The sequence below is a fragment of the Monodon monoceros genome, unplaced genomic scaffold, assembly GCF_005190385.1.
Source record: "Monodon monoceros isolate NGI ecotype Baffin Bay Population unplaced genomic scaffold, NGI_Narwhal_1 Super_Scaffold_7, whole genome shotgun sequence".
Lineage (NCBI taxonomy): Eukaryota > Metazoa > Chordata > Mammalia > Artiodactyla > Monodontidae > Monodon > Monodon monoceros.
Window position 1 is genome coordinate 102629023 of NW_021703784.1, and position 17840 is coordinate 102646862.

The window sequence follows — 17840 nt, forward strand, 5'->3', positions numbered from 1 at the left end:
GGCGAGGGCGGCGGCGGCGGCGGCGGCGGGGGGCGGAGACGCGGAGCGGCTTCCGCTCCCGCGCCGCCTGCCTCCTCCCCCGTCGTCCTGGTCCGCGGCGCCCGAGGGGGGAGGCGGCAGGCGCCCGGAGCCGCGCGAGGAGCCGCGGCCGCCGCGCCATGGAGCCCGAGTGAGCGCGGCGCGGGCCCGTCCGGCTCCGGACAACATGGAGGCGGCGCCGCCCCGGCCTCCGCCGCCGCCGCTGCTGCTGCTGCTCGCGCTCTGCTGCAGCCTGGCCCCCGCCGCGGGTAGGTGGGCGCGGGCCGGAGGGACAATGGCCCGGCCGCCCGGGCGGCTCGGCCGCCCCGCGGCCAAGTGCGCGGCGGCGCCTCGGAAGCGACTTTGGAAGTTGGGGGCGAGTTGGGGCGCGCGCCGCGGGTCCCCGCCGCCCCCCTGCCGCGCCCGCTGCCCGGGGGCTGCGCGCGGGCCCTTTGTCTAGCCCGCCCGAGCCCCTCCCGGGGAAGCCGGGTCCAGTCCCGCGTCCCTGGCCGGCGAGGAGGGCGCGCGGGCGGCGTCGACCCCGCCAGGTGCGGCGCGGGCGGGTCCTCACCTGCCCGGCCCCCGGGGCGCGCTCGGAAGTGCGCCCGCCCGAAGCCCGCCGGCCGAGGCCGTGCGGGGACCGGGGAGACCCCGGCCCGCGGGCACGCATGGAGCGGGGACTTTCGGCCCGGAGGCAGGCCTTGCCGTCCTGTGTCGGGAACTCCTTCCCGACCCTGTTTCCGATGGCCGCGCGGCCGGCCTGCGAGCTCCGGGAACTGATTTAAATTGCAGAGAAAGTTCTGAACCGGGCGCCGGGCGGCCTGGCCTGTGGCGCTACCCCTTTCACCTGAGTTGCTGTCGGTTTCCAAACGGACTGACACCTGCCAGGTGCCCGGACGACCCGTCTGGCCGCTGGGGCCCCAAACAGTGACACCCGGCCGGTGTCCACCCCGGGCGCCGGCTGCGTGGGGCCGCCTCGGGGTGACGTGGTCCCAGCGCGCGGCGTGGGGCCTCAGCTGGACACCCACCCTTCGGGAGATCGGGGACTGGAGACCTTTCTCTCCAACTTTTGGTGTGTCCCAAGGGGGTGGAGTTGAGGTCAGGAGGACTCAGGAAACGAAGCGCCTTGTGAAAAGCTACACATGTTCTTTTAATTTGGAGATTACCATGTGGTTTTTGAAGAAAGCCTCTCGCTACCTAAATCATTCTCTTCCGACGTGAGTGTTTTGTTTTTCTGGAGTGTGGCTGGCCAAGTGGACACGGGAGCGCGAGTCCTGTGCTCTCCAGGCTGCTGTTCTGCTGCGGGCAGTTGCGGGTGGGTGGGGGGCGGCTCGGGTCCCTTTGTCTGGGCCTCTTTAAGGCAAACAGCTGTCTCCCTGAATATTTCCAGTGTGGACACTGCAGGGAGGTGTCCTGGCCTGGCTCTGTGGTCACATTCCCAGCGCTGCGGCCCCTCCATTGAGGTTTGGGGAGCGGAGAGGGGGTAGTTTCCTCAAGTCCTCTCGCCTCCCAGCCCAAGCCCGGGGGCTCTCGGCGGTTTCACCCCAAATTTGCCTGTGTCTCGGGAGCGTGTTGACATTCTTGGCCCTGTCTGATACGAGCAAAACAAGGTGACGACAAAACAATGACAGTATCTGGGTAGTTCAGGCCAACCCTGCTCCTTCTCTTTCCGGAAATGCCTGGATCACGGAGGCAAAAGGGTTTTTTTTAGGAAGATGTTTGTTTTAAAGGTGGGGTTTCTCAGCCGGCTGCGTTGCTGTTCACTGTGTTGCAGTCTTGGATTTCCTGGACCTTTGGGGTGATGTTCCTGGGCTCCAGTGCCTGTCCTGCGGTTCGAGCCCCCAAGGAGAAGGGATCACATCTGTGGAGTTCAGTTGTGCAGGAGGCAGAAACACTCGCTTAGTTTAACGTTAGAAAGCATGTCGACGCGAGGTTTTTAGAGCACCGGCTGATGTGGAAATCTGGTCCTGAAATGGGACGAAAAGCAGGGATCTTGCTGCAGAACTCTTTTGACTGTTCTTGACATGTCATGTCCCTGATCTCTGTGTTAGATTTATGCCACAGTCCGGAGTGGAGCCAGTAAGTTGGTAGCTAATTATTTTTCCTGATTGCTTCCTGTTGCCATTTGAAGCGGTGAGCCCACGGAAATGCCTTTGTTCTAGTGGTCCCGGTGCTGGGAATGGCCTGCCCCAGCCCCACGGCTCAGGCCTCTCCCTTTTAGCTGCACAGGACTTGCTCCAGGACGGCCCTTGGGTGGTTACTGCAGGATGCTTACTGCCTGGCCCGCGGGGAGGGCCCGGCAGGTGGGTACTGAGTTAACTAATTGCTGTGGAGAGTCCACTGAGAGTTCCCCTGAAGGACCCTCTGCTTCCCAAAGCAGGGCCCACGTGCCTTGAACCCTCCCGTTCAGTTCCAAGAATTTACCCAGTGCACCCACATGATCCAGCATTTGCTGTGGAGATCCCGTCATATTTGGAACCCGTTTAATTTCAGCTGCACTGTGTCACCGCTCAGGCATTTAGCAGAATTTGCACACGGGATGGGGGTGTGTGCAGTAAGGTTCGAGGACTCAGCGTGGCTTCTTACCCCGCAGCTTGGGCTTGCCAGGGCCGAGGGCGGGGGCTTTGGGGTCAGACCACTTGGGTCTAGAGGCTCAGTACCTGTTTGACTTTGGACAACTTACTTAGCTTCTTTGTATTCTGTGTCCTCACCTGGTCCCCCCACCCCCCAGCCAACATGGTCCGGAACGTTAAATGCTGCCTGGGAAACCCTTAGCACCATTCCTGGCCCGGGTGAGGAACCGGTGGTGGCAGAGCTGCAGTGCCTGTTGTGTAATGGGGTCCTTGATCTTTCTGCCTGGAAGGTCTAGAAGCTATTGTCACACAGTCGGGATTTTTCTACTGTGTGGGACCTTGGACCTCTAGCCCGCTGTCTGACTTGTTTATCGCTGCAACACTGGGTGAGGGTTCTTGTGGTGGTTAACAGTGTGGGCAGAGCCTTGCTTGTCGGGGGAGCTTGGGCAGCGGACTCCACCTTTGTGTACCCTAGTTTTCTCTTCTGTAAAATGGGTATAACAATACTTCCTCCCAATAGTTCAGTGAGTTGACGCGTGCCTGTATCAGGTCTTATTATTGTTGCTGCTGCTCTTGGTGCCTGGTGAAGCCCTGGGGAGAGAATGGGACGGAATGGCAGAGGAGGCCCGGGCCTTTGCTGTCGGGGTGTCCGGTTGACGGGAAGGCAAACAGAAGCTGACTGTGCAGCTCTGGGAGAGGCGGGCTCAGTCCCAGAGCCCTGTCCTCAAGAACTGGCGGGTCTCTGCTGAAAGAGGTCGGATCGCGCTGCAGAGTCTGGACATGGTCCAGAGAGCGATGGAAGCTTCCGGAGACTTTAGTTGGAGGAGGGGGATAGGAAACGCAGGGGAAACGTGTTGAATTGATTTTTTTTTTTTTTTAAATTGAGGTGAAAATCACGTAACATAAAATTAACCATTTTAAAGTGGCATTTAGTACATTCACAACGCTGGGCAAGGACCCCTCCTGTCAAGATACAAAACATTTCCATCACCCCAGAGTAAAACCCTGTACCCGTTCAACCATAACTTCAACGACTTCCCATCCGCCGATCCCACGAATTGGGGTCTCTGCGGACTCGCGTGTTCCGGACGCTTCGCTTACAGGGAATCATAGGCTGTGGTGCCTTCTGCGTCTGGCTTATTTAGCGGGATGCTTTCGAGGTGCATCCACGCTGTAGCACTTGTCACTGCTCCACTCCTTTCACGGCTGAACAGCCTTCCGTCACGTGGAGAGAGCACATTTGCTCATCCGTCCACCTGCTGATGGGTTGACCTTGCTTGAGTACTTCTCCCAGTGGGCACGGGATGGGAGCCGGTTGTCCTTGCGGGGTTTGGACAGTGGAGGCTATTTAAAGCTGGGCCGGGGACGTGAGCAAATTAGCTTCAGAGCTGGGAGAGCCGGGCCAGGGGACAAGCTAAGGGCCCAGGGCTGGCCTCTGGCAGGGGAGGGGTGCTGGGAGGTGGACTTAGTGCCATGTTCATAATTACAGAAGCCCTGGGAGGAACTGGACATCTGCGGTTTAAGAGGCCTCTGGGCTGGTCACTTGCCACGCTCTCAGAATGGGGAGGCTCTGATGGAAGCAGGGGGCCGCGTGCAGCCCCTTCCCCTGCTGGGCCTGGGACACATTTGTGCAGGAAGCAGTGACCTCTCTGCTCCGCGGGCGTCCTGATGACAGAGTGGTTCCAAGCGCTGCTGACAGCTGTGGGCGGCAGAGGCACAAAGAGCCAGCCTCCTGGGCCCACCCGCCGCTACGGGCTGCTCTCTGCTTTCTCTTCAGCTCAGGAAGTGGTGGTCTGCTAACTCTTGGCCTCAGTTTCCTCATCCACAAAATGGGGACGATGGCGTGTACCTTGCAGGGTGCTGGCTGGGGTTCAGTGAGGAGGAAGCTGAGGCGGGCCATCATGGGAAGGACGTGGTGGCAGGGGGAGTCCTGCCCTAGGCAGGGGGAGTCCTGTTTCCCTAGGGAAACACCCCTGCCGTTTCCTTCTAAAAGAGTCCGAGGGTCAGAGTCCCAGACACCATCTTCCAGTGGGGGACTGGGAGAGGGGAGGGGTGTTGTGAGCGTGTTGACCTCAGGCTCCAGCAGTGGTGGCAGCTGCCTGGGGCTGGAACCTCAGGGTCTGATCGTATCAGTGCCCAGGGTCACATGTCCGCTGTCCTCTGTCCCCCTGACTCAGGACCTCTCTTGCCCAGGACCTTGGGAAGTTGTCCTGGTGACATCGCCTGTGAGCCCTTTTGCAGGGCTGGGAGATACTGTACTTGCTGGGTATTTCCTTATTTTCTTGGTTGGTATTTGATTCAATGTAGATTTTTTTTCAGTGCTTTCAGTTTGCCTGCGTGTAGTTTTTCTAGTGGTTAAACTGAAGCCAGGAGGTACCTCATCTGCCCACCCCCGGGCCCCACTGCCCTTTCTGTGCTGGGCCTGGGCCGTGTGGCTTCCCCGAAGGCCCAGCCGGCTCCACCCTTCCCCCTCTGGGACCCTGCGCTCTCAGGTCTGGAGTGTGGCCTCCTGAGGCTGTGGCAGCCCCCAGCTCTGCCATCCCGGCCTTAAGCATACAATTTAAGAGCGGCATTAATTACAGTCACAATGTTGTGTGACTGTCACCACCATCTGTTTCCAAACAAAATTTTTAGCACCCCAAACAGAAACCGTATCCGTTAAGCAGTCACTCCCCAGTTCTCACTCTACCCCCAGCCGCTGGTAACCTCTATTCTGCTCGTCTGGGTCTGTGAATTTGCCTTTTCTAGGTATCTCATATTTGTAGACTCACATGATGTTTATCCTTTCGTGTGTGGCTTATTTTAATACTTTGTTTATCCATTCACCTGTTGCTGAACACTTGGGTTGTTTCCACCTTTGGCTATTGTGAATAATGCCACTGTGAACACGGGTGTGCAGGAATCTGTATGAGTCCCTGCTTTCACTTTCAGGGGATATACCCAGAAAAGTGAAATTGCTGGATCATATGGCCATTCCGTGTTTAATTTTTGAGGAATGTGAAACTGTCTTCCATAGCAGCTGCACCATTTTACATCCCCGTCAGCAACACACAAGGGTTCCAGTTTTTCCCCATCCTGGCCAGCGCTGGTTATCTTCCCTCTGTTTGGTCCTCACCAGCCTAGCAGATGTGAAGTGGTACCACACTGTGGTTTTGACTTGCAGTTTCCTGGTGGCTTATGATGTTGAGCATCTTCACACGTGCTTGTTGGCCACTTTCTTTTACAAATATGTGTATTTTAAAATGCAAGACCTACATGAATACATATAAACAGCTTAGACCCGTAACTGCGTGGTACCTCTTTCTGGGAAGACCAGTGTCCTGGTCAGAGATGACCACACCTTCAGCACGTAGTTTAGCGTGTTATTTTTGTTTTGAACGTGTACTCATATTTTTGAAAGCTAAGTAGTATTTTGTAGTACGGGCACACCATATTTCATGGCTTTTACCCGGTTGCGGAGCACTTAAGTTTTTCCAGGCTTTATTGCTGTTACAGGGCATGACACAGTGAATAACGTTGCATATGCATCTGTGCACGTGCGTACAAGCATTTTTGTAGGATACCTTCCTTGTCAAAGAGTATGTTCATTTATACAATATTTTTTTAAATGAGTTAAGATCATGTGTTCTTTTATTTATTTGTTTGTTTTTTGGCTGTGTTGGGTCTTCGTTGCTGCGTGTGGGCTTTCTCTAGTTGCGGCGAGCGGGGCCTACTCTTCGTTGTGGCGTGTGGGCTTCTCATTGCGGTGGCTTCTCTTGTTGCGGAGCACGGGCTCTAGGCGCATGGGCTTCAGTAGTTGTGGCATGCAGGCTCAGTAGTTGTGGCTCACGGGCTTAGTTGCTCCGCGGCATGTGGGATCTTCCTGGACCACGGCTCAAACCCATGTCCTCTGCGTTGGCAGACGGATTCTTAACCACTGCGCCACCAGGGAAGTCCCATTTATACAATTTTGAAGATACTGACAAATTCCTCCAAAAGGGCTGCACCAATTTATACCCTACTAGGCATCTCTGAGGGTACATACTTTTCCTTCTCCTTTCGGTGCTGGGAATCACCAGATTGTATTTTTAAAAATCTATTTGGTTAAAAATTATAACACATTTTGGTTTGCACTTCCCTTCATTACTGGCTTATGTGCAAATTGCCTACTCTTATCCTTGGCCCATTTTCCTGTTGAGTTGCTTATCCTTTTCTTATTGATTTGTAGGAACTTTTTATTTGGTGTGGACATTCATTCTTTATTATATTTGTTCCAGATTTTTCTTCTGATCTGTAGCTAGTCCTTCATCCTTGTTTCTGGTGGTTTATTATGGCGAAGACATTAGAAAGTTTCATGTAACAGAACTCGAGTCTTTTCTCTTATGGGTTCTGGGTTCCATGCCTTGTTTCTCTACCCCGAGACTATAAATACATCTTCCTTTATTTTCTTCCAAGACTGTTATTATTTTGTTGTTTTATATTCAGACATTATTCTGTTTTTTCGGTTGGGAGGAGGAATATGGTATGAGGTAGGGATCTGAACTGTCCCCCCTGTAAGTGGATAGGGAGTTGATGGCATGGCCTGTCCTGTCCTCATTCATTTAAAATGCCACTCTTTAACTTGCAGTGTCCGCAGGTGCTTGGCTCCTCATTCTGGAACCTTCTGTCCTGCTCTCTTGACCTGTGGCTGTCTTTCTGTGCCAGCCTGCTGCTGTTTTAATTTCCATAGCATCACAGTATATTTTGAGGTCGACTGTGCAATTACCCCTTCGTCGCTCTTTTCGAAAAACTGTGTTGACTCTTCTTGTGCATTTATTCTTTGGGGATAAACTTCAGAGTCAGCCTGTGAGGTTCTATCCTTTGATCCGGGGACAGTAAATGGTGACATTCAACAGGTGTCGGAGGGCTGGACTTCAGAAGTGGCCTCTGACCAAGCAGGCTGGTCTCTGTGAAGGAAATCCACCTGTGGCTGCCGCGGAGCTGGCCTTCGCATTTTGGGTTCCTCTTGGCATGTGGCGTGTGCTTCAGAGGCGGTGTGTACGCTGGATTGCCTGGGATGCGCCTGCTCCCTGGCTCATGCCAGCGTCTGCTCAGGAAACAGGCTCTAGTGCAGCTAATCCCAGCGCTTGCCCAGAGGCAAATATAATTACTGCGTGAATGATTGCTCCCCTCCCCTCGTTCATTCCAGAGCAAAGTGTGAGCAACTTTAATAATTTCTTCCCTGGGCTGTACCCTCTATTAACCCAGATGGGGAGGCGGTACCTGCCTCAGTAGGTCCCCAAAACTCTCAGGAAATTGCTCAGTGGGCATTAAAGGTCACCTGAGTGCATGGCCCCGGCCCGGACACTTGAGCCCCGGGGGCCTGGGTGCTTTCCAGACTTGCCGCGCGCGCCGACAGCTGCCACCTGGGACTCCGCCCTGGAAGGAGCAGGCGTTGTCCACGATGGGAGCTGAGGGGATGTCCTCCCCGCAAGCCGGTTGTAGGTCAAGGTGTGTTCTCCAGCTGGCCTTTGTGGGGGAGGCCGTTTCTCTGAACTTTCCCCAGAGTGAGCTTGGTTCCCCGAAGGAGACTGAATGCGGGGAACCAGGGTGCGGCAGGCGTCCGTCTTAGCCCCGCTGGATTCCTCTTTACACAGGCCGGAAGCGGGGAGCACTTTGATGACCGTCCGTCCTCTGCTGTCCAGATTCAGGCCTGTCTCCGTTCCCTCCCGCACCCAGACCCCCCGGCTCTGAGGCTTCCCCCTGGGGCCTCCACAGTACCCCATGGAGGGCTAGATTCCAGGTGGAGGATTACATCAACTTCTAGTTGGTCTCTGCTTTCTAGAACCTTCCCCTTGCCCGTTTATCTTTCACTCTGGCCAGATTAATTTTTCTAAAACTAGTTTCATCATATCCTTCCCTTTCTAAGAAACACTACACTGGCTTCGTGGTGTCCAGAGTTGGAACTTTTTGGCCCAGTGCTCCATGCTGCCCTGAGGATGTGCCCCTGCTGTCCGGGGTGAGCACTTTTCCAGGCAGATCCATCTCCTTGGAGTCCAGAACCTTTCATGGTCCGCCCAGCCTGAGAGGGCCTGGGGGACAGATAGTCTTCATCTTCGTCCTTCTACCTCTGGCCTGGTGTCTGGTGTGTAGTGGACGCTCAGCGTAGCTGCCCTGAGGATTCCCGAGGCCTTGTCTGTCCAGGGAGCGTGGGCCATCCTTACTTCCTCTGGCCCCTGAATCTACAGTGTTGCGAGCTCCCGCCTGCATCCCAAACTCCAGCCTGGCTTTGTTTCCCAGATTGTGAAACAGCTGTCCGGCTACATGACAAAAGGCTTCTGGGGCCAAGTGTGGGACCCCCCCCCCTCCCCCCTCTAGAGCCCATATTTCTGAGGTCTGGATTCTAAGATGGCCTGCAGCAAATAAAGCTGGCCTTTATTCTACTTCAGGAAACCCAGTGCATCCTAAACGCACTGGACCGCGGTGTCCTGGGTCCACGTGACACCTCCCACCTTCCGCAGCCCGGACTGAGACGTGACAGTGGGGCCTGGCGCCTGCATCCTTCACCCGTCATTTTTATCATCTTTCAAAACACTGTAGAACATTTTCAGTCATGCAAAACACGCAGAAATAGTGGTACAAGAATTTTTATGCTAAAAGAGGTTTCTGTGCTTTTGAGTTACAACTACAGAGTAGGTAGCTGAGTGACGATATTGTTGATGAACTTGCAGGAGTTTAAGCATTAAGAGGGCATTGCCCTGGGACTTCCCTGGCGGTCCAGTGGTTAAGACTCTGTGCTTCCACTGCAGGGGGCACGGTTTCGATCCCTGGTCGGGGAACTAAGATCCTGCAAGCCGCGCGGCGCATCCAAAAAAAAAAAAAAAAAAAATTTTTTTTACGAGAACGTTGCCCCTTCAGGGTCGCGCCCTTGAGCACCTGAAGCTTGTTCCAGTCGCGTTGTCACTGCCCGGGTCTCTGCATGAGTTTGCTCGGCCCTGGTTGACTCCCGGGGCCCGTGCTGTATTGTGGGTGAGCGGCTCCCGAGCCCGGCCACCGTGGGCCTCCCACTGCTGCCCTCCCTTTCAAGAGGCTCATTACACCGGCCGTGGCCACCGCAGCCTGGGTCCTTGCCTGGCTCCCTGCTGCAGCTCTTAGGCTGCCCAGAACCCACGAACTGCTGACCGCTTGCTCCGGGTGCCGCCGGGGCTGGTCTGTGCTGGCTTTCGCGGTGTCCTCAGTGTTGGCAAAGTTCTCTCCAAGTGGAGTGTCAGCTCACAGGGCTGAGCTGCTGGCTGTCTGGCTCTGCCGGGATGGGGTTGGGGGCGGTCCAGGGGACCCGTGCGTGCGCCCCTGCCCGGAGAGCAGGGTCCTGGTCACCATGGTGCAGGCGGTGATCTGTCCTCGAGGCAGCCCGCCCCGCACCTCCTTTCAGAAGGCACTGGAGCAGTGAACGGTTCAAGATGTACAGAGGATTGCCCAGAGCCGAAGAGCAGTTTCCATCCTCTTGGCTACCAGGCCTAGCTTTTTAAAACTTTCCCCTTTATTTTGAAGGAGTTTATCCTTCCAAGGAAAGTACATTTGTGAAGTAGTAACCTTTTCTCCTTATTGATCCCAGACACTCACGATCACCAAGCCGGGCTGCTGGGGCTTGCAAGGTTTCCATCAGCCTCTCAGCGGGGAGTTTCCATTTGGCTTTTCAGCTGTGAAAGTGCCTCTTGGGGCCAGCACACCGCGTGGCCCCTTGGGCTGTGGGCCCGGGCTGGGAATAACTGATTTGGAGGATGAAGCGGGATCTGCTCCAGGATCCAGGCAGGTCGGGCTGCAAGGTGGGCACTGGGCTTCAGGCAGCCCCCTTGCTCTGCTCCACCCACGAGGATCCAAGAAGATGCACTCAGAGCACCTGCCAGGCGAGCCTTTCTCCCCCGGCCTCCTGTGTCTTAACATCACCGGCCTTTCTGGAGCTTCTTGTCTAGGTACCCAGTGCCCCGCCCTGCCAGGATAGAAGGTGGCTGAAGGTGGGACCCTACCCCCCACACCGCCCCCCCAGCCCTGGATGCCTAGAGGGTCGTGTTAGGGACTTTGGACCTGTGAAGAGAGAGTTCTGCAGAAACTCTGGGGGTTTAATCACTAGTCTGATCTTACTGCAGTAAGGTTTAAGGTCTCTGGATGGCTGGGATCTCAGGGGATGTTGTATTTTCAGTGGGGAACTGGACAGGGTTAGGGTTTTTCCGGACTTCCCTAGCTGGTGTCAGCAGAGCAGGGTGGTGACGCAAATGGGGGGGTGCCCAGTTAGGAACGCGTTCTGATCTGTGAGTGGTGAGGGACACCAAGGGACACACTTGGTTCAAGTGTCCCCTGCCCACTCTTTGTAGATGTGAAGAGGACAGGTAGGCCTCGTTCTGCCCCTGCCTACCCGTAGCACCTAAGGCCAGCTTGGTCCCTAGTGGACACTCGGGAAGGTCACCCCACCGTGGCACATGTGGCGTGATGTGTTGTCCCCTCCAGCAGCCGTGTCCAGTGCTGGCCTCCGAGCAGACCCGCTGTCTCAGGCACCCCTGGACAGAGGACACACTGAGCTCCCGGCCTGCTTCCCTGTCGTTCCCCACCCCCCATTCGGTTTGCTGTGAACAGCTGAGGGAGCTGCTGGAGGAATCCCAGCCGCGAGCCTGGGGGCCCTGGGGGCTGCCTGCTCAGCCTCCCCAGCCTGGAATCCCAGGGCACAGCAGGCCCCTCCCACCTGTTCTGGCTCGGTTCACACTGCTGGCTCGCTCCCAGCTCTGCAGCCTCGAACGAGTGAGCTACCCCTCTGGCCTCAGTTTCCCCACCTGTTGGGGTGTGTGGGGGGGTGATCGTAATGCCACCACATAGACACACCTGAGGATGCAAAGAGGTGAGGCCAGCGCCCGTGGGCCCTCAGTAGTTATTAGCTATTAGGGTTACTACGGCAATCATAATTGTTATTCTCTGGGGCGAGGGCCCTCAGGGGATTCTGGAATCGGGTTCAACTCCAGCTGAAAGGTGCCTTGGTGGGAACCGGCTCAGCTCGGCCCACTCAGTCCATCTCTGATGAGAAGGTGAATGTTGAGTTGCGTTAATTGCCCCGAGTGGCCTGATGGCTCCAGTCCTGGACTTGCTTCCTTGCCAAGGTCAATCCGGCATTTATTTTGTAGCTGGGAGCCTGGTGGGGTGGGTGCCGGGAACCCTGGGGCTGGGGCCGCAGGTACAGGTATCTGAGGGCTGCGTCTCTCCTGGAACCTGTGCTCTGTTAGAGGTGTGGCCAGGAGGGTGGGGCCAGGAGCTCAACCCCTGCCTCTCCCTCCTCAGAGGATGTTGTCGGAGACCCTGCTTCCTTCTTGCCTGAGCCAGCCTGACCGACCCCCAGGGTCTCCTCTCTCATCGGCTGACCAGCATCCCCCTCCTCCCTGCCCCCCAGCATCGCTGGCCTGCCCGCCCCCGCTTCCTACCCTGTCACCTTCCCTGCTGAAGGCGGACGAGGCAGCCCAGGTGCTGGCTCTTCACCCTCAAACTGAGGTCCCTACTCCTCGTGGCTCCCCTCTCTTGGACGTGGACGGTCAGCGCCCTTTACCTTCAGGGTGGAGCCGCTGCTCCTGTGCGGCCCTGAGCCCCCTGCCCTCCCTCTGTACCTGCCCTCTGCACCTGCTCAGGTGGGACCGGCCTCCTCCTTGACCTGGGAGGCTCCCGGCTCTCCTGACTCTGCTGTTGCCTCTAGCCCAGGAGTAATTTAAGCCTCTGGCCGGTGTGCCCGGCACAGAATCAGGCCCCTGGGAGCCGGATGAGCACAGGCAGGCAGGGGCTCCATCCTCATGGCTGGCCCAGGCCAGCGGTGAGTGTACCGATGAGGGCTGTGAAGGGCCTTCCTTCCCGCGCCTGCTCCCCGGAGGTGCCACCTGGACCCCGTCTTCCTCTGGATCGGTCTCCCTTGCGAGAAAGCACGGAGGCCTCTCTCCCTGAAATGTTTACCTTCTGGAGGGCTATTGCTCCACTCCTCCGACCAGCTCTAGAGGCAGGGAGGTCAGCCTCATCTCCGTGGTCACTGATGAAGCTGAGGGGCAACATGAGTTTGTGGAGTGACCCAGTGATGGGACGCGCCCCCTTCCTCCACTCCCAGACTCAAGGCTTCATCACGCAGGAGACACGTAGCTCCACGCTTAGAACCCCTGAGGCCCCCCCAGAGCCCAGGTGGTCCTTGTGAGGAGGGTCCCCCGGGGCGGGGGGAGGGAGCGTGGACTTGGGCTCTTGGGTTGTTGTGTGGCTACAGATGGGTGCACAGGAACGATTGTCTTCCCTGCCCACCCCGGCAGGTGGGAACCCGGGGTGGGAGCCCCAGAGATAAGCAGGAGGCGCTGTTGGCCCACCAGCCTGTTCGGGCTCGCCCTCCAGAGCAGTGTCCCGCTCTCTGGGCCCTGCTCTCTCTGCCTGAGAAGGAGGGGCAAGGAGCATCGGGCTGCAGCGTGCGTCTGTGCTGCCCGAGGACAGAGGGGTTGTCCTGGGACGCATGAGGGGACCCAGACAGAGGCCGAGGGGCCGCGATCCTCCTGGGACGGTCACGGCAGTGCCTCAGGGGGCGGTCTCCCCCTGTCTGGATGCTGCCCCGGTGTCTAGCCCTTTTGCAGAGAGTTCTGGGGTCATTCGATGGCCCCATGAGGTAAAACGAACGGATTTCAAGTGTGGAAAGAACCTGAGCGCTTTGATCTCTCATCGTTGATTGGCTGAGTGTGACTTTGGTCACCTTGTGCCTCACTCTCCTGGTCCATAAGATGGGGTGATGGCATGATGCCCAGCTTAGTTCCAGAAATAATCAGTGTGCTGGTCCTCGGCGCTGGACTTCACAGGCAGCCCGCAAACTCACGTAAATACGTGGAATTGAAAACTGACAGCTCCTCAGAGAATGTCAGTGTCCTGAGAGGCTTCAGCAGGGGCCGGGGGCAAGAGGTTTGAGTTTTCTTTTATCTGATGATTTTCGTCTGTCCCCTTCTGTCTGTGGGACTAGGTGTCCTGAGCCTGAGGTCCTGTTGGCACCTGGGGGAGTCTCTGGGTCTTGGCACCCAGGTGGCTGCTTTTTTCCTGGAGCAGAAGATCATTGGAAAACAGAGCCTCCCAATTTTGCCCCAAAAGAAGGAGATTTTGTGAATGATGGTCAACTTGGCACGTCCTTATTATCATTATTTTTTTGCTACACTTAAAGAAAAGCTGGTACAAAGGTATGTTTGTTTCTGAAGCGTGTTTCCTTTCCCAGATGTTCTTTTCTGCTGATTCCAAAATGCATTCTGAGCTCACCTCTCCAGTTTCCTCTCTGCGGGGCAGAACAATGAGGTCTCTGTAACCACACGGGGAACACGCCGCCTTCCTTGCCAGTGGGCATGGGGGGAGGTGGGACGATCCCACCTTCCCCCACCTCGGTGGAAATGACCAGTCCGTGCCAGCCTGGTGAGAGGCCCTGGCTGACTGCCGGGGGTCGGGCGGTCTGCTTGCCTGTGGGGGGGATTTGAGGGTTGGGACTTAGAGGCACTGCAGCCTGCACCTTTGTCCCCAGTCCTTGAGTTAACTGTGTGGCCTTCGCGCTAAATTCTTGTGTCTGCATTGCGTTTGTGGACCCTGGGACTTGGTACTGTCTCTCTTACCAGGTGTTGATCCGGCCCCTTTCCTCTTCTTTTTGTCTGGTATCAAATACCAGTGCTGTGCCAAGGGCAGGTCTCCAGGACACAGTGCAGATGCAGAGTTGGCTGGAGAGCCAGGTAGAACCAGGTGGGGCATCACCATGAGCCCAGGGGGCTTCAGGCCCTCCTCCGCTGCTTGGCCTCTCGCTTCGTTACTTGCGACACGGGGTGTGTGTGCTCCTTGGGGGAGCTGTGAACCACACAGAGGCATGTGCGTGCTCACACACACACACACACACACACACACACGTGTGCGCACACACAGTACCCTTAGAAGTGCCTCCTTGGTTGATTCCCAAGGACAGCTAAGTGACCCTGAAAGCTTGCACTTAGGGCAGTTCTGATACTGGTCTCCATTAAGAACGACCTCTATGGATCACTTTATTTGAGGCCTGCATTTAACGAAAATCTTTATTTTTTGGTCAATACATCCTGCCTTAGAACACCCGAGATAGAAATCTCTAGACGTGATAGATCAAAGTAGCTCACATTTATTGAAAACTTAGTGCACCAGGCAGGTTCTGAGATGTTCATCGATTGACTCATTGAATCCTTCCGGCCTCTCTGGGGGCGGGGTGCCATCAGACCCCATCACACAGGTGAGGAAGCTGAGGCCAGGAGAGCCTGGGGAGCTCTCAGGGTCATACAGGGACTGCAGTTGGCAGACTGAGGCTCCAGTGCCCACCTCTTCATTGCTATTTGAATTGGCTGACGAGCCACAGTGCATTTAGATAAGCGTGGTGCTGAGCCCTCGGTGCAGACAAGGAAACAGGCCTGGAGGGGGCAGTGCCGTGAGAACCCCTCTCCGGGGTGGCCCGTCTCCTGTACAAACCGGGGTGCCACCTGGGGCCTGTTTAGGTTGGGGCCTTGGGCCTTCGGCTGAAAGCCATTGACTTGCCTTCTGCCAGAATGGACAGGCATTGTCATCCTCCAGGGCCCGAGTCAGTCCCCATCCCAAGACCTGTCTCTCCATCTTTGCCGTGGCCTTGGGCCGCTCCCGGGAGCCTGGCAGGCCAGGAGCCATGGAACCGAAATGGTATGTAATCAGAATGCTATATTTTGTCGAAAATAAGAATGTTAGGAATGGGCTGGTTTCTGGCAAGTCAAACTGGGACTCTGAAATACATATTTTTCCTGCTCTGCCCTGAACCTTCTAATTAGTGAGAACGCACATGGGCAGACATAAATCAAATGTCATATTCCCTAAAAACTTGTCCTAGGTATCACTGAGTGGGTAACATCCCGCCGTTGCTGAATTAGGGCTTGCAGAGTGAGTGCATGTGTGGGTGTGTGTGTCGGGGTGTTTGTGGGTGCAGGGGAGGGAGGGAAGGACAGAGGTGCCTGAGGTGAGCCCTCACCACCTGTTTCCTTGCCTCTCAGACCCCTGGGCCTCTGCTTCCGGCCCCCCCAGCCCTATCTGCACCTGCACAGCCACTGCAGGGGAATATATATATTTGCCCAATTAAAACATAATTATGGGGGAAATGGCTTTCATGGAGAAGCGCTTTCCCTTGCAGGAAAATCTCCGCTGTGCAGTGTTGCATAGGCCCCGGCTTCCACCACCGATGGGCTACAGTAATGGACTCGGTTTTGGGAAAGGCCATCTGTCTCTGCTGACTGGCCCTGGCGTGGGATGTGTCCTCCCCTCACTGGTGTTTGGACTGGACTCCAAACAGTAGTTGTGAACCAGCTCTGGGTGGCCTGTGGGCCGGATGCGAACACTCGGCCTGGGGGTCCCGGTCAGTTGGGTCACCGGTTCTGTGCTGCGTTGGTCGTGGAGTGTGGATCGATGCCTTGGAGACTGTTGGGTCGTCTGTATCCCAGGTGGTGTGTTGTAAACGATTTCCTCGTAACCAGATGGAGGAAGCCTCTCCATCAAGGCTGGCAGCCACTGGCCACAGCCGGAGGGGCTCCTCGTGGCAGCTGCACGTGTGGGGTGAGTGAGGCCCCCCCCTCCCCAGGGAGCCCCGGATCTCGGTGGCCGTCAGCCTCCTTGTCCGTGAAAGGCGGGAGAGGCAACTGCGGGGTGGAAAGTGAGGGTGCGGAGCTGAGATCACCAACATCCTAGGACCCCAGGTTTTTCAAAACGTATCCCCTGGGCCAAGAGTAGAAACTATTTGTGATCAGATACATCTGGGGAGTCCTGGGGCTTACGAAGTGAACTAGGTTTCTCACTGCGGAACTTCTCAGAGCCTTTAGACTGGTGGTCACGTGCCCCCGTGTCCCCCTCTGCCTAGTCAGCCTTGACAGGTTGGGGAGAGAGGGTGATGACTGTCCTGCGAGCTGGGTTGTGCCCAGAGTGACACACGACGTCGCCGGCACTGCTTTTCACTGTCACCCTCGCTTTGGGGTGGCTTCTTCAAGCTGTCACCTCTGCATGGTGGCCCTCTCTCTCTCCGAGGACCGTGTGGGATGACCCAGCGTCCTGTTTGAGTCTTAAGGTCAGAGTAAGCTCCCGGCCGTTCTCATCGAGGGATTTTGTGTGAGGGGACAAAGCCCCAAAGCAACCAACAAGTACCTCCAGGAACATTTATGTTGGTTGTTGTTGGTTGCTTTGGGGCTTTGTCCCCTCACACAGATTTAGTCTAGAGTCCATAGGGTTTTGGGGCAGGGGAGGTGGTGGAGGGAAAAGCCCAGCGCAGGATCGGGGCTCCACCCCCACCCCTGCCAGTTGCGTGCTGCGTGGCCTTGCTATGTGACCTTGGTGACCGCTGTGCTTTGGATACCTTATCTGCTAAAAAAGGTAGATAAGCTAGCTCCTCCCTCAGCAGGGGGTCATGAGGGTAAGTTGGGCAAAGGTAGAGGGTGGGGACCACACAGCAGGCGGTTCTTCCTCTGCCTGGCCCCCTTGAGTCTGTGGTCCCCCCGTGGGTGTTGGGCTGGGGGCTGGGCACTGGTGGTTACCTGCAAGGTGGGGGGCTTGGTGACAATCTGATATCATCCCTGGGGTGACCCTGGGCTGGGGGTGACCCTTTGCTGGGTGGGAATTAGGGCCACATGGTCATTCCTGGAACGGGCCAGGTCAGCTGGGTCAGGACCCTCAGAGTAGCCCTTGGGGGCGGTTGGCTGCCCTGACTGACACCCAGGGGTCCCTCTGCAGGCACTGGGCCTGGGTCAGGTTCTGACCCTTTGTCCCCCAGATCTTCCAGTAGCTACCAAGCCCAGGCTCTTCCCAGAACGGAGGTTCGGTCCTGTCCTCAGCATGGCCAGTGTGCCCTCCTGCCTGCCCTGGGGCCTGAGTGGCCCCGTGTCAGGGCCACAGCCCCCCGTGCAGGGGACAGCCCCCAGCCCATCTCCCTGTTTCATGAAGCCCGGGAGGCCCGCATCCTCAGGTTCTTTGTGCTCTAAGGCGTCGGAAGCAAACGACCTCATTTTCTTTTTATCTTTTGCAGCTGATTTCTTCTTCCTGCTCCACCCCTCCCCCAAGCCTGCCCCCGACCGTTTCCTGTTCACCTGCTTCCCTGACCTTTGAAATGTGGACCCTGCTCGGGAAGCTTGCCCGGGGCCTCAGGGTTAATTACCACCTTCCTATAGGCCGAGCGCGTGCACGTGTGCATGTGTGCGTGTGTGTGTGTGTGTGTGTGTGTGTGTGTGTGTGTGTGTGTGTGTGTGT

At 56.7% G+C, this 17840-nt stretch overlaps 1 protein-coding gene across 7 annotated transcripts in view; it reads left to right on the forward strand.

The window, feature by feature from the left end:
* The first annotated feature begins 87 nt into the window (after positions 1-87).
* The window catches only part of LRP5 (LDL receptor related protein 5), a 108489-nt gene continuing 90736 nt past the window's right edge, over positions 88-17840 (forward strand). For 3 of the 7 annotated variants that reach the window (XM_029207230.1, XM_029207232.1, XM_029207234.1), the window contains exon 1: positions 132-287. In XM_029207230.1, coding sequence (XP_029063063.1) covers positions 206-287 — 82 coding nt within the window. In that variant the 5' untranslated portion in view covers positions 132-205. Of the gene's footprint in view, positions 288-862; positions 1236-13555; positions 13772-17840 lie in introns of those variants that run through there. The other 4 variants (XM_029207235.1, XM_029207236.1, XM_029207233.1 and 1 more) reach the window with 4 other exon arrangements.